The following is a 17,071-nucleotide window of genomic DNA, read 5'->3' as shown; positions in this document are numbered from 1 at the left end:
ACTTATCTCTTAGCTTTCTGCCATGAATTAATCAGGAAATCCTCCCAACATATATCTCCAACAGAAGCCTCAAACATGATCTGAACAGAGCTTTAGTTATCTGAAAGTAGGGAACAAGCAAGTTACAAGCCAACTTCAAATACTGTTGTCTTATTTTCTGTTTATGGAGTCTTTATGTATACTTGTAATGGGATATGACTTCATGTACTGTGACTTATTTTGAGGTTTACTGGCAGTTTTCACTACTTATAGTAAATACCTTCTTGTTATTATGCTGATCATTTATCAAGTTCATTTATCACATATCATTTTGCTATCACTTCTCTTATTGTAGAGCTCAAGATCACCTATTTTATCTATCGCAATGTCCCCCAATATGGCATTTTCAGATATGAAGCAGTCAGACTTCAGAGAAGAAAAAGAAGCTTTGTGTGGCTCTCCTAAACCGGTATTTTTTTATTATTATTATTATTATTATTATTATTATTTCATTTTTAAAGCTCAGGAGCTTTAGGGGGCTCATAAGCACTGGTATCAGTATGGAGGTTGCAGTTCCATCTGGCCCATAAGCCAAGGAGTCCCACAGATTACCCTAACCATACTGTGAGGGAGGACAGATTGGTCAGGAAGAGGAGTGAATGTATAGTATCTGCACAAATACCTCTATAGCGCCTAATGGGCAAATTCTTTTGTCTCCGCCTGCAATTATTTATTTTTCATTAAAGTGAATACACTCTGTATACTTTTTATTATCTATGAATATTAAAGGTTAAGTTTTATTTCAACTTTTTTCCTCCTGATACTTCAGTGACTCGTTGTTTCAGCAGGAAGGCTATTATTACCTCTTCAACTGTGATTTATTTATTTACTTTTTTTAACATTAAAGTTTATTGAAGTTTTTTCGAAAAAAAAATTACAACAAAGGGGAAAGGGACAAGGGGAAAAGACCAGGGACGACAATCCAGGTCTGGGGGGGGGGGGGTAAGGGGGGCAGGCATAAACTCTGATGCAGCCGAGTCAAAATATACAAAAGCATAAAATAGAAAATTGTCAAGCAACAGTATCAACAAATGCAAAGAAATACCGTATATACTCGAGTATAAGCCGAATTTTTCAGCACAGTTTTTGTGCTGAAAAAGCCCCCCTCGGCTTATACTTGAGTCAGCAAAAAAAATATATATATTTTTTTTTTTTTTAGGGGGAAGGTCTATGACCAGTAGCAATATCAATGTATAGAACCTCCCATAAAATAGTGGGGAAAAAAAGAAGCTTGAAAAAAAATATAAAAATTAAAAGTTCTAAATCCCTCCTTTCCCTAGAATAGACACAAAAGTAGAAAATGACTGTGACACATATACACATTAAGTATCCATGTGTCTGAAAGTGCCCGGTCTACTGAATATAGGGTATCTGCAGTGCTCCTCTTCCCTCGGAAAGGGGTTAATAGGAGCACTGCAGATACCCTATAGTCAGCCAGGCTGAATTCCAAGTGGGGGGAAAAAAAAGCAGTCCTCAAACTCAGGGAAGGGGCAGACAGACAACCAAAACACCCCCTCCCCTTCCCCAGCACCCAGCAACTACTGCACCCAAAAACTTCGACCATTTTAATTTTTGAAATTTCCCAGTAGCTGCTGCATTCCCCCCCCCCCAGGCTTATACTCGAGTCAATAAGTTTTCCCATTTTTTTGTGGTAAAATTAGGGGGGGTCGGCTTATATTCGGGTCGGCTTATACTCGAGTATATACGGTAGGTACACAAGACTCAAGGACACAAACAGACAGCATTCTCACAGGGGTTCAGAGGGAAAGAGGGATTGGAAGTCAGCGGAATAATAGAAGTAGTCCCAGAGCAGCCAGGTCTGACGATGATGCCCTTCATCAGGGCAAAGCTGGCTGTCTTATGCATTCATAGCTCTTAAATCAACGAGTTGACTGGATTTTAGATTACCTCAGACTTGTGTTTTATAGACTTTATGCTAAATATAATCTAATGGTGCGTTATACATACACATTGTTTTTGTTTTGTTTTTAATTTTTACTTGTCATTTTAATTTTGACAGGTTAAAGGGGCTTTATGAGCAAAATTATGCTGTATGAGCCCCACATATGCGTGAATAGCCTTTAAAAAGGCTATTCAGGCACCGCTAATGTTATTTTAAACCCCCCTCCCGTTTTAAAATAAAACTATAAAAACATATATGTAAATCATACCTTAGCATGCACGCTGGGTGGTCGTGCACGATCTGACGTCATCTTCTGGCACGCCTTCCTCTTCTTTCTTCTTCTTCTTTTGGTGACGCCTTCCGTTCCTAGCTCTTCCCCGGCTTCATCGTCATCTTCTTACGGCGGTTCAAATCCGATTGGATCAAATCCGGCGCTTGCGCACTGCCATTGAGAAAAATGGCGCCGGAGCGTGCGCAGTAGCTGCGGAGGGAGGGCTACTGCGCATGAGCCGGATTTGAACCAGTTGGATTTGAATTGCCGGAAGAAGACAACGATGAACCCGGGGAAGAGCCAGGATCGGAGGGCGTCGCCAAAAGAGGAACAAAGAAGAGGAAGTCATGCCAGAAGATGACGTCGGATCATACACGACCGCCCAGCGTGCATGCTAAGGTATGATTTACATATATATATTTTTATAGCTTTATTTCAAAACGGGAGGGGGGGGGGTTAAAATAAGATTAGCTGTGTATGAATAGCCTTTCTAAAGGCTATTCACGCATATGTGGGGCTCATACAGCATAATTTTGCTGATAGAGCCCCTTTAAAGGAGTTTTCTGAGCTAAAAATATTGATGAACTATCATAATTATCAGATTGGTGGAGGCTGAACACCCATCCCTAATCAGCTGTTCCCAGCATCTGATACACAGAGAATGAAGCACAAAGCAGCTCCATTTCTATATGTAGTAAATGAGTCACTACAGCTAAGATCCCATTCAAGTGAATACTTACTTGCTTTTACTTATTTGTTAAGGGGGAATAAATAATACTTAGAAGTAAAAAATGTCATCCCAATTCCAAATATGGAAATCAGAATAAATCCTAGGATAAATGTCTCATGCCAAAATTACAGTCATGGCCAAAAGTTTTGAGAATGATACAAATATTAATTTTTACAAAGTTTACTGCTTCAGTTTTTCTAATGGCAATTTGCATATACTCCAGAATGTTATAAAGAGTGATCAGCTTAACAGCAATTACTTGCAAAGTCAATATTTGCCTAGAAAATGAACTTTATCACCCAAAACACATTTCAACATCATTACAGCCCTGCCTTAAAAGGAGCAGCTAACATCGTTTCAGTGATTGCTCCATGAACACAGGTGTGGGTGTTGATGAGGACAGGGCTGGAGATCAATATGTCATGATTAAGTAAGAATGTCACCACTGGACACTTTAAAAGGAGGCTGGTGCTTGGCATCATTGTTTCTCTTCTGTTAACCATGGTTATCTCTAAAGAAACACGTGCAGTCGTCATTGCACTGCACAAAAATGGCCTAACAGGGAAGAGTATCGCAGCTAGAAAGATTGCACCTCAGTCAACAATCTATCGCATCATCAAGAACTTCAAGGAGAGAGGTTCCATTGTTGTCAAAAAGGCTCCAGGGTGCCCAAGAAAGACCAGCAAGCGCCAGGACTGTCTCTTAAACGTGTTTCAGCTGTGGGATCAGGCTACCAGCAGTGCAGAGCTTGCTCAGGAATGGCAGCAGGCAGGTGTGAGTGCATCAAAGAAGCCACTTCTCTCCAGAAAAAAACATCAGGGACAGACTGATATTCTGCAAAAGATATAGGGAGTGGATTGCTGAGGACTGGGGTAAAGTCATTTTCTCTGATGAATACCCTTTTCGATTGTTTGTGACATCTGGAAAACATCTTATTCGGAGAAGACGAGGTGAGCGCTACCACCAGTCTTGTCTCATGCCAACTGTAAAGCATCCTGAAACCATTCATGTGTGGGGTTGCTTCTCAGCCAAGGGAATTGGCTCTCTCACAGTCTTGCCTAATAACACAGCCATGAATAAAGAATGGTACCAGAATGTCCTCCAAGATCAACTTCTCCCAACCGTCCAAGAGCAGTTTGGCGATCAACAATGCCTTTTCCAGCATGATGGAGCACCTTGCCATAAAGCAAAGGTGATAACTAAATGGCTCAGGGAACAAAACGTAGAGATTTTGGGTCCATGGCCTGGAAACTCCCCAGATCTTAATCCCATTGAGAACTTGTGGTCAACCATCAAGAGACGGGTGGACAAACAAAAACCTACAAATTCTGACAAAATGCAAGCATTGATTGTGCAAGAATGGACTGCTATCAGTCAGGATTTGGTCCAGAAGTTGATTGAGAGCATGCCAGGGAGAGTTGCAGAGGTCCTGAAGAAGAAGGGTCAACACTGCAAATATTGACTTGCTGCATTAACTCATTCTAACTGTCAATATAAGCTTTTGTTACTCATAATATGATTGCAATTATATTTCTGTATGTGATAAAAACATCTGACAAACACATAAAAACCAGAGGGCAGCAGATCATGTGAAAATATAATATTTGTGTCATTCTCAAAACTTTTGGCCATGACTGTATAGTTCTTATGAGTGATATACAGTATATTTATTTCAAGAATCCTGATCCCTCTTGATTTTTTACAAGTTATCAGTCATTTCAAGATCGTATGGCAGAGAGTTTAATAGACTCACTCCTGTTACATAGAGGAAGCCTTGTCATTGATGATGGTGAATCAGTCTTTCCTGTAGAGGTAGAGGATACCTTGATATACAGAATAATATAGAGGTACTATGAAGGTTCCATATATACAGGACAAAAGAAAAGAGATTGTGCAGACATATACAGTATTAAAAAGTGACACAGTGCCTTGGCCATATATGCATGATAACATTAGTGGTACCCCTTGTTCAGATATACAGGATGAGTAGTAATACTGTGCAAGGATAGTATATGCTGAATAATAGAACTAGTATGGTGCAGTGCTCATATATGCAGAATAAGAGTGGTGGTACTTTTCCATGTCCATATATGCAAAAGACGACTACTGGTAGTGTGCTGTGACCATATGTGAAGTATAAGAGTAGTGGTACTGTGCTGGGACCATATGTGAAGTACAAGAGTAGTGGTACTGTGCGGTGAGCATATGTGAAGTATAAGAGTAGTGGTACTGTGTTATTGGAGGTTGTAGGCCTTCCTTAATAGGTGAGTCTTCAGGTCCTTCTTGAAGCCTGTGATTGTGGGGGTCAGTCTTATGTGTCTTGGTAAGGAGTTCCAGAGTATGGGGGATGCACAGGAGAAATCTTGGAGACGGTTGTGTGAGGAGCGGATGAGAGCAGAGAGGAGTAGGAGGTCATTGGAGGATCTGAGGTTACATGTCGCCAGGTAGCGGGAGATTAGGCTGGAGATATATGGAGGGGACAGGTTGTGGATTGCTTTGTATGTTATTGTTAGAAGCTTGAACTCAATTCACTGGGCTATGGGTAGCCAGTGGAGGGACTGGCAGAGGGGAGCAGCTGATGAAGAACGGGGGGGGGGAGGGGAGAGGTGAATTAAGCGAGCAGCGCAGTTTAAGGTGGACTGGAGGGGGCGAGGATGTTAGCTGGGAGTCCATGGAGAAGGATGTTGCAGTAATCTAGGCAGTATAAGAGTAGTGGTACTGTGCTGGGTCCATATGTGAAGTATAAGAGTAGTGGTAGTGTGCTGGGACCACATGTGAAGTATCAGAGTAGTGGTACTGTGCTGGGACCATATGTGAAGTATAAGAGTAGTGGTAGTGTGCTGGGTCCATATGTGAAGTATAAGAATAGTGGTAGTGTGCTGGGACCATATGTGAAGTATAAGAGTAGTGGTAGTGTGCTGGGACCATATGTGAAGTATAAGAGTAGTGGTACTGTGCAGTGACCATATGTGAAGTATAAGAGTAGTGGTACTGTGTTATTGGAGGTTGTAGGCCTTCCTTAATAGGTGAGTCTTCAGGTCCTTCTTGAAGCCTGTGATTGTGGGGGTCAGTCTTATGTGTCTTGGTAAGGAGTTCCAGAGTATGGGGGATGTACAGGAGAAATCTTGGAGACGGTTGTGTGAGGAGTGGATGAGAGCAGAGAGCAGTAGGAGGTCATTGGAGGATCTGAGGTTACATGTGGCCAGGTAGCCGGAGATTAGGCTGGAGATATATGGAGGGGACAGGTTATGGATTGCTTTGTATGTTATTGTTAGCAACTTGAACTCAATTCGCTGGGCTATGGGTAGCCAGTGGAGGGACTGGCAGAGGGGAGCAGCTGAGGAAGAACGGGGGGGAAGAGGTGAATTAAGCGAGCAGCGCAGTTTAAGGTGGACTGGAGGGGGCGAGGATGTTAGCTGGGAGTCCATGGAGAAGGATGTTGCAGTAATCTAGGCAGTATAAGAGTAGTGGTACTGTGCTGGGTCCATATGTGAAGTATAAGAGTAGTGGTAGTGTGCTGGGACCACATGTGAAGTATGAGAGTAGTGGTACTGTGCTGGGACCATATGTGAAGTATAAGAGTAGTGGTAGTGTGCTGGGTCCATATGTGAAGTATAAGAGTAGTGGTACTGTGCTGGGTCCATATGTGAAGTATAAGAGTAGTGGTAGTGTGCTGGGACCATATGTGAATTATAAGAGTAGTGGTAGTGTGCTGGGACCATATGTGAAGTATAAGAGTAGTGGTAGTGTGCTGGGACCATATGTGAAGTATAAGAGTAGTGGTAGTGTGCTGGGACCATATGTGAAGTATAAGAGTAGTGGTAGTGTGCTGGGTCCATATGTGAAGTATAAGAGTAGTGGTAATGTACTGGGACCATATGTGAAGTATAAGAGTAGTGGTAGTGTGCTGGGACCATATGTGAAGTATAAGAGTAGTGGTAGTGTGCTGGGTCCATATGTGAAGTATAAGAGTAGTGGTAGTGTGCTGGGTCCATATGTGAAGTATAAGAGTAGTGGTAGTGTGCTGGGACCATATGTGAATTATAAGAGTAGTGGTAGTGTGCTGGGACCATATGTGAAGTATAAGAGTAGTGGTAGTGTGCTGGGACCATATGTGAAGTATAAGAGTAGTGGTAGTGTGCTGGGACCATATGTGAAGTATAAGAGTAGTGGTATTGTGCTGTGACCATATGTGAAGTATAAGAGTAGTGGTAGTGTGTTGGGACCATATGTGAAGTATAAGAGTAGTGGTACTGTGCGGTGACCATATGTGAAGTATATTAGTAGTGGTAGTGTGCTGTGACCATATGTGAAGTATAAGAGTAGTGGTACTGTGCAGTGACCATATGTGAAGTATAAGAGTAGTGGTAGTGTGCTGTGACCATATGTGAAGTATAAGAGGAGTGGTACTGTGCATTAACTATATGTGCAGGATAAGAGAAGTAGTTCTGTATTGTGTTGTGCCCATGTGTGCAGGAAAAGAATAGTACGGCTGTGCCCATAAAAGCAAGCTAAGGGCTCGTTCACATCTGCGCCAGGTCTCCGTTTATACAGGTTTCCGTTTCCTGCACAAAACATAGCAGGAGACGGAAAGCTGCAGGACTCTTTCAAACCCATTCATTTGAATGGGTTTGAAAGATGTCCGGCTGTGAGCGCCAGTGAGCGTTTTATGCTCTCCGCCGCAAAACCGTTTTTTTTTAAATCGGACACAGAGTAGGACATGCAGTACTCTGTGTCTGGTTTAAAAAAAACGGTTTCGCGGCAGAGAGCATAAAACGCTCTCCGGCGCACACGGCCGGATCCGGTCTGACAGCTTTCCGTCTTGTGCATGCACAAGGCAGAAAGCTCAGAACGGACTCTGGGTGCTAGTGTGAACCTAGCGTCAGAGTATAATAGTGCCATGTTCTTTTATGCAGGATAAGAGTACTGGTGCTTGTGCTTTGCTCAAATATCCAAGATAAGATCAGATTTATATCTTCAAAGACAAGTACACACCTACACATAGATATACAAACACATTCAAAAGCTCACACTTACCTCAAACACTTCCTCTATCTGCTCTGGTGCATTGATAAATTAAAAAAAAAAACAACAACATTTTTCAGTTTCCCGAGCTCAGATGATGAACTCCAGTACTATCAGTAAATGACCAGAGGTTATTATACCTTTTTTTATTTTATCCTTGGCATCTGCTGTTAGGTTGTTCCTCTATACCCCAGCATTATTGAATCTCCTGACGAACCCTATTATTTAAGGGGGAAATGCGTGGAGTTGATCTTCGCTTATTGTACAGTGGGATATAATTGGACTAGACTCTCCGAACAATTTCCTAGTGAGCGTTACAGCCTTATACCCTTAGCATTGCAGATAGTTTATATGGTTAGGTTGGATTCTCAGGACATTTTCTAAGTAGGAGAATCAACTTCATACCCCGTATGTTTAATTTTTCAGAGCAGGGTGATTGTTCATCCTAACACCCTTTTTGCCCCATTTGGGAATAATTTATTTTAAAGGGAGTCTCTATAATTGACCCTGATTCCCCATTTTCAGCCTGTAATTAGATGTCTTAATCTTCTCCATAGACTATCTGAATATAAGGGGTCAGGTGTTTCTTTTTCCATGGACCATCACCTCTGTGATTGGGGACATTTTTTGCGCTAAAGTTTCATGAGGCGTAATGGGCGTGCAATACAGTACATTGTATCAATGTGGCCTAGTTGCACTATAGTCTAGTTGGTCATTTTTTTTGTTATTTGACCACTATATTGACTTAGACTACGGGCCTAAGGCATCGGTCGTAATTGGCCTACTCCTTAATTAATGTCTTAGTTCCCTCTTTGTGGTCAGAGGCTATAAATGATCCCTATAGACATATTTTTGGGGGTTACGGATGTTTCACTCCATTTTATCTACATAGCTTTTTTTTTCTTCAATAAAAAGGTGTATTGAGTGCTGAGATTGAGTGGTTAACTAGACATTATCAGTAGCAATACAATTTTTCAGTGTACCTCCTGATCCAAGGCACCAGTGTATCATTTGGTTCATGGTAATAGGGGGGTACAGGCTAATTGCACTGGGCATACAATTCAATTTACTAGTGCACTAAGGGGCATTCACACTACCGTTGCTAATATCCGTTGCAGTCTTCCATCATAGGATGCGAGCAATGGACATTAAACTGTCACAGATCGATCACAAGCTGATTCTTTGTCAATGGGAACTGAGACAGAATCAGTCTGTGACCATTCTCTGTGACAGTTTAATGTCCATTGCTGTCATTCTCTGACTGATGACAGCAATGGACATTAGCAATGATAGTGTGAATGCCCCTACCACTCGGATAAGCTATTCTTAACCATTTGTTTGTATAACTTACTACTTAGTTGACATACCTATGTTGTATTAACTTATTATTAATGGTTACGTTTTATATTTATATTATCGTGTCAGGCCATTTGTTTCTGTGACATTACACTTTCTAGCTATTAGTAAATCTGGGCCAGGATGTTATTAAAGATGCTTCAGAATTGTTGTTTCACGAGGAATACAAGTATTTACTACAACAAACATGTCAGGAGAGCTACATGGTGTACTATTTCTTTACTAGTCCTAATACAAAATGGATTTCTCTTTTTCTGTTTGCATAAAATTCACATTAATATCTTTTTATTCACTTTCTTAATAGGATGAACAACTCAACAGAATGCAAGCAAATGATTTTTTTACCAGTTTTATTCAGAATTTAGGTAAGTTAATTCCTCCTGTTAAATTGTAAACAAAAATGTTGTCATGCTAAAGGGACGATAAATGAATATTTTCTGTTTTATCTGTTGTTGCTTCTTTTTTTGTTATTATAAGGTTATTTTTTCCTCTTTTACACTGAGCTACTGATTCCTTAGTTTAAAATAAATGAAGTAGAATATCTCCAAAAGACCATCTCTCTATCCAGATCTGCTCTCCTGTGACAGATTTTATTGTACAGTACTTTTGCATTCACATGGTATCATGATGGTAAGTAGATGCCATGTAGAAGGGACGTGTTGCAGTCCCTAAGCGCGCAGCCGTTTATCATGCTATAATATCTGCATGTCTCTTGGATGAACCTGTGATGGAAGCTGGAATTTTAAGAATTTTGCCTGCTGGATGCTGGATTTTCTTCAGTTTGGAATCATGATGGTATCCCTGTGCTCTCTATGGCCTCCGACAGCACATGGATATGATTAATATTAAAACAATAGTAAACTTTCAGCTTTTGTTTGGGGGGGGGGTAACCTTTTGCTTTTTTTGGGGGGGGGGGAGGGTATTTCCCTGCACCATTAATGGTGGAATAAAAAAAAGATTACACATTTGATTATGTAGCCTTGTATCCTTTCTGATGAAAAATGAAGGAGAACTTGCCTCTAAACAGCTCCATCAGCTCTGCTATATGTTCACTGTTTTGTTGCCATGAGAAATCCTTACACCGTTGCTTTGTAATCTGTGAAGGATAAAACTGTCTCGCAGTACAAGGTAGGCAGTACATAAGTAGCGGTCATGCTCCTGAAGTAGAGCCCAAACGTTTATCCATTGATTGGGCCGGAAACAGAGGGTACCATAGAGCATGTCAGGGTTGAGTGAGAAGACCGCATAGATCAGGCAGCACACAGAGGGGCATGATAGAGCGTGTCATGTCATGGATTAGTAAGAAGATGACCTACATCAGGCAGCACACAGAAGGGCATGATAGAGCATGTCATGGACGAGTGAAAAGACAGCATAGATCAAGGAGCATCATAGAGCATGTCAGGGCAGAGACGTCATCTCGTACGACCCTTCACAGAGTGATTTGCGAACAGCAAAAAATGATGTAATAAACTGGTGAATTTGACCTGACATGACATTCTCTGACATAAATACATCATTATATGCTTCCATTGCATCCCTGTTACGGAGGATATTTCCTGATGGTGGGTTGGGCTAAGCAGCGCCGCACCTCCCATGAGGCGACCTGAAGCAAGCGCTTCAGGCGGCGCTATGGCAGGGCCCCAGGGAGGGCGGCATTTTTTCTTACCTAAGCCGGTCCAGGACAAACTGTCCTGGACTGGCTTAGCACGGAGCGGTGGATTGGGGAGGCCACTGGAGCAGCGTTGCTCCAGCAGCCTCCCCTCACGCTCAGGCAGAGAGCAGGTCTTCTCCGTGACTGCTGCCTGCCTGTGAACGGCACTAATCCCCGCCCCCTTCGCTAAGCCCCACCCCTTCCGCTCCGTCACGCCCCCTCCTCCGGGGGGGGGAGGCAGCTTTCTGTCGTTAGCATCGGGCGGCGAAAGGGGCAGGTTCACCCCCAGGGCTAAGGGCTAAATTTTGATATTTTACAGGCGGTTTAATTTGTTTTTCTATAATTACTTTTTGATTACTATTTTATTTGAATAAGGGGTCGTTCACATCTGCGCCGGCACTCCGTACTTCAGTAACAGAGGCAGGAGACGGAAACCTGCAGGAGGCTTTCTCACCCATTCATTTGAATGGGTGAGAAAGCTGTCCGGCCATGAGCGGCGGTGAGCGTTTTAGGCTCTCCGCCGTGAAACCGGGTTTTATAATCCGGACAAGAGTCGGACATGCAGTACTCTGTGTCCGGATTACAAAAATCGGTTTCGCGGCGGAGAGCCTAAAACGCTCACCGCCGCTCACAGCCGGACCCGGTCTATGGTTTCCGTCTTCTGGCATGCAGAAGACGGAAACCATAGAACGGAGACCCTGAACGCAGGTGTGAACCTAGCGTAAGTGGGATGACCCGACCTGTGTTATCCCAATGTACCTGTGTACACAAGTTTCAGATGATTGTTACTGATCATTAGTTCCCTACTAGCTGGTACCTGCGACTTCGTCTGCGGTGATTGTAGAAGTGGGTATATACAGGCGTGGGTAAGGTTTTCGTACTGTGTATAAGGGATGGGATATGAAATGTAACTTTGTATCTTGTTGTTTCTGTAATTCAGAGAATACGTGAGACTTTTGTGTTGAAGTTAATTTGTATTTGAGCTGCTATATATACGGTGTTGGTATAAAGTTTTCATAGTGTCTTTGGGACAGAAATAGTTGAAGTTAACCCTTTCCCGCCGATGGCATTTTTTGATTTTCGTTTTTGATTCCCCTCCTTCTAAACCCCATAACTTTTTTATTTCTCCGCTCCCAGAGCCATATGAGGTCTTAATTTTTGCGGGACAAATTTTTCTTGATGATGCCGCCATGATTTATTCTATATAATGTACTGGGAAGCAGGGTAAAAATTCAGAATGGGGTGGATTTGAAGAAAAAATGCATTTCTGCGATTTTCTTACGGGCTTTGGTTTTACGGCGTTCACTGCGCAACCAAAATGACCTGTCCCCTGTATTCTGTGTTTCGTTACGATTCTGGGGATACCAAATTTATATGGTTTCATTTACATTTTGACCCCTTAAAAAAATCCAAAACTGTTAAAAAAAATTTTTTTTTGAAAAGTCGCCATAGTCCGACAGCCGTAACTTTTTTATACGTGTGTGTATGGGGATGTATAGGGCGTCTTTTTTTGCGGGGCCGGGTGTACTTTGTAGTTCTACCATTTTCGGGAAATGTTATTGCTTTGATCACTTTTTATTCAAATTTTTATCAGAATCAAAACAGTGAAAAAATGGTGGTTTGGCACTTTTGACCATTTTTCCCGCTACGGCGTTTACCGAACAGGAAAAATATTTGTGTAGCTTTGTAGAGCGGGCGATTTCAGACGCGGGGATACCTAACATGTATGTGTTTCACAGTATTTAACTACTTTTATATGTGTTCTAGGGAAAGGGGGTGATCTGAATTTTTAATCCTTTTTAATTTTTTTTTTACTTTTTTTTAAACTTTTTTTTTGCATGTATTAGACCTCCTAGGGGTATTGACATGGGTGGGCGGTGCCGCGGATTGTCAGAGCGGTGGGGGTCGGCAAACATGGATGCTCCGGAGCGTTATAGAGAGCCTCCTGGAGTATCGTTAAGGTGAGGGGCAAAGTGGTAAAGTATATGTATATGTGACTGTGTGGGGTTAGGGGCGAGGCTGCAGAGGGTAATAGGAATTTTGGGGCTTGCTATGGTCCAAAGTGTGTGAGATTGCAGAGATGGTGGTGTGAGTTTGGGTTTTGTGGGGGTCCTGGCACAAACGTATGTGCGTTATTGTGACAAAAAGTAGCCTATTGCGCAATCGGGTGTATTAACTATGTTTGTGGAAAATTTCAGCCAAATCGGTGGAGCAGGTTTTGCGTGATTGAGGAACAAACATCCGAACATCCAAAACTCACAAACCCACAAACTTTCACATTTATAATATTAATAGGATTACAGTAGCAGTGATCTGCATACCAATGATGGGAATCTTGCAGTAGCGCATGCGCCTATATATATCCTTTCCCCAATACTATAGGAAAAATAAAAAAACTTGTTACCTAAACATTTAAATGTCCAGGGAAAAAATCCCATAGTTTCTTGGGTGGCTTGCATGTTCCAAAGTGTGTCATTTTGGCATATGTTTTTAGATATTTGTCTTTTTGCAGCCTAGGCAATATTCTAAGGGCTCATTCACACTACGTATACGGCAGCTTATTCTGAACATAAAACACGTTCAGAATCAGCGGCGTATAAAGCAGTTCCATTCATTTCTATGGGAGCCGGCATACAAGCGCTCTGCATAGAAATGAATGGGCTGCTTTTTTCACTACGAGAACTCCCATTGAATTGAATGGAAAGTGCCCGCGTGTACGGCGTGCTCTGCTCATGCCGAGCCGTACACGCAGCGCTTCCCATTCACTTCAATGGGAGTGCTCGTAGTGAAAAAAGCAGCCCATTCATTTCTATGGGGAGCGTTCGTATGCTCCCATAGAAATGAATGGAACTGCTTTATACGCCGCTTATTCTGAACGTGTTTTACGTTCAGAATAAGCTGCCGTATACGTAGTGTGAATGAGCCCTAAGACTTTTCAGCTATTGTCTACACTAGAAGACATTAACTATAAATCCAAAATGTAACTAATGTAAAGCCATGTCCAGTGGACGGGATATGCACAGGAGCGGTTTCTCAGAGGAGGAAGATGAGAATTGGTTGTATCCTAAAATATTTACTGTATGTGTGTAAATGGCTAACACATAACAATTTCAAGATCTGCAAGATTAGTTTCATTGGTTAGATATTTGTGTGTATGCCAGGCTTTATGCATGCTGTTTTACACAAAGCTCTATTAAGACTGACAAGTGAACGGGCATCTACTTTAAGCTCTGTGTCTGATTTTATGAGATTTGGGTTTTTTTTTTCCTTTTTTGATTTTTTTCAAATTTGTCAGAGGTGCAACAAGTTACATCTAGAGATGAGCGAGTACTGTTCGGATCAGCTGATCTGAACAGCACGCTCCATAGAAATGAATGGATGCACCTGGTACTTCCACTGTGACGGCGGCCGGCTGCTTAACTCCCCGCGTGCCGGCTACGTCCATTCATTTCTATGCGAGCGTGCTGTTCGGCTGATCCGAACAGTACTCGCTCATCTCTAGTTACATCCCCCTACGTGCTCTACAGAGTCAATTTGTATACAAGTATTCTCTCCAAGAACCACTGATGTACATACAACTCCCAATGGAGCCTGTATGAAAGTGAATGGACACACTGCTGCTCTGTACTAGGTAGCAAAGTCTAACACTGCAGAACATATCATCTTACCTCATTGATGGACACATTTGACTTGAATTTCTCTCCAGAAGGAGAGACCATAAGACTAGACACATCTGGCCCTCTACTTGATGGCCTGGACAGGCTTGAGCTAACGGAGCCTGCAAGTATGAATTTGACTCCACTCAGTACAGCAACAACAATGAAAGGTGTTAATAAATCAATCAAATAATAAGGGGCAACACGGTGGCTCAATGATTAGCACTGCAGCCTTGCAGCACCGTAGTCCTGGGTTTGAATCCTGTCAAGGGCAACATCTGCAAGGAGTTTGTATGTTCTCCCCGTGTTTGTGTGGATTTCCTCCCCTATATGGGGCTCACAATCTACATAAAAAATAAATAAATAAATCAAATAATGTAAGACTTGCGCTGACTCTTTGGTGAAGTTTGTAGCAGTTTACATGGAATAATTTGTTCTCTCTTTTGTTTTACATTAATACATTTGGTCGCTGCATCTCTAAAAACATACCAAATAATAAGCCATTTAGCATTTTGTAACTCTGCTGTAATTTTAACTTTTTATTTTTGTAGGTTATCAAAATGTTTATCTAAGTTTAACATCTTTCTAGTTTTTAACAAACTTTGTTATTTGGTTGACAGATCTGACTACAGATTGTAAAGAAAGTCAAATGCCAAGTGTTAAACAAACATCTCGGGTCCATCCACTTGTAAATGAGGTGCGGCAAAATGAGTTACATCTACCTTCTACTACTATACCAGACAGACTAGAAGATTTTCTGGAGGCTTCAACAGGTACAAAGATACTTCAGGGGGGTGAAGATGGTACAACGGCTATGCCACTTATTGATAATCTGCACAGTCAAATGCTAAGCAGTTTAGCAATCCTGGATCATCCTACCTCATCAATGGACACATCTGACTTGAACTTCTCTCCAGAAGGAGACCCATTAGGACTAGACACATCTGGGCCTCACCTTGATAGCATGGATTGGCTTGAGCTATCTGAGCCTCCAGCTATGAATCTGACTCCACTCAGTACAGCAACACTAAGTGTCTTTTCTGCAGAGTTTTTGGACAGCCATGACTTACAACTACAAAAGAAAAAAAAGAGAGAGAGAGACACCGAGCGCACTAAGTGTAGTAGTATTACAAATAATGAGTAGACATAAATAAAGAATGACCAATGGGCCTCTCACCTGGTGGGGTTGTGATGGGATCACAACACCCTAAATTTCCATAAAAGCAAAATCACTTCTGGTGAGAGTGGCAGCGGTACCAAGACTAAACACCGGAGGACCGGGAAAGTGAATGTAGGAAGGAAGAGGCAAGGATCCGCGCTCAAATGGTCATGTAGAAGTAATGGAAACCAATCGGCAGATGAAGTAAGATCAATATTTATTGATGTCAGGTACAGATACGGCACAACGCGTTTCGGGTAAATAAAAACCCTTTTTCAAGTGCGTAAAATACTGTAAACATAAAAATATGAAAAATACATATGTACCAAGAGATGATAGGTTAAAAAACTAAATAAATAAGAATAAAACCAAAAATTACGCATCAAGCCCAATTCAGATGAAAATTTGAAACAATATATAAAGAGTAAACAATAAACATACACCAAGATTGAAAATGGGAGCATTTGAGAGTAATCCTTGTCAGTATAAATGGACTACAATAAATGAATGAAAATAAATAGTGTGTGCCAATTGAAATATCAGACCAAAATGAGACACACAGTGTTAAGTCATTAGGAACTCACAGAACATTATAATAAAAGACATATACTCAAAAAGGGTTCCATATTAAAAGATGTAATCAATACACATTGTAGATTAACAGAAGAATGGTTGTTGCCCATATATGAAATAAAGGAAGCAGCTTCACACAGAGCTCATACCAGGGCTGATAGGTATCCCCAGGGGGCTGATAGAATATACAGATAAATCAGGTGGGACATCTAAAAGCCTATCTTTGGTTGAAGGCAAATGCATCAATCAATATTCCAAATGCCAAAAGGAACTAAGGATTAAACAAATATATTAAAAGAGGATTGTTAGAACTCACCTAACGAAGCAAGTCAGGCGGGATGCGTGTCCATTTATACTGACAAGGATTACTCTCAAATGCTCCCATTTTCAATCTTGGTGTATGTTTATTGTTTACTCTTTATATATTGTTTCAAATTTTCATCTGAATTGGGCTTGATGCGTAATTTTTGGTTTTATTCTTATTTATTTAGTTTTTTAACCTATCATCTCTTGGTACATATGTATTTTTCATATTTTTATGTTTACAGTATTTTACGCACTTGAAAAAGGGTTTTTATTTACCCGAAACGCGTTGTGCCGTATCTGTACCTGACATCAATAAATATTGATCTTACTTCATCTGCCGATTGGTTTCCATTACTTCTACATGACCATTTGAGCGCGGATCCTTGCCTCTTCCTTCCT

General features: G+C 41.5%; 1 protein-coding gene across 1 annotated transcript; it reads left to right on the top strand.

The window, feature by feature from the left end:
• The first annotated feature begins 353 nt into the window (after window positions 1-353).
• On the top strand, window positions 354-16,865 carry LOC142217846 (myocardin-related transcription factor A-like). Its single transcript, XM_075286165.1, has 4 exons — window positions 354-448; window positions 9,629-9,689; window positions 15,255-15,665; window positions 16,858-16,865. The coding sequence occupies exons 1-4, from the start codon at window positions 365-367 to the stop codon at window positions 16,863-16,865; spliced, it is 564 nt and encodes a 187-aa protein (XP_075142266.1). The 5' UTR covers window positions 354-364.
• Window positions 16,866-17,071: the final 206 nt, after the last annotated feature.

The sequence above is a fragment of the Leptodactylus fuscus genome, chromosome 9 (genome assembly GCF_031893055.1).
Source record: "Leptodactylus fuscus isolate aLepFus1 chromosome 9, aLepFus1.hap2, whole genome shotgun sequence".
NCBI classification, from domain to species: Eukaryota; Metazoa; Chordata; class Amphibia; order Anura; family Leptodactylidae; genus Leptodactylus; species Leptodactylus fuscus.
The sequence above is the reverse complement of the archived record's forward strand: the minus strand, read 5'-3'. Positions and strand labels throughout refer to the sequence as shown.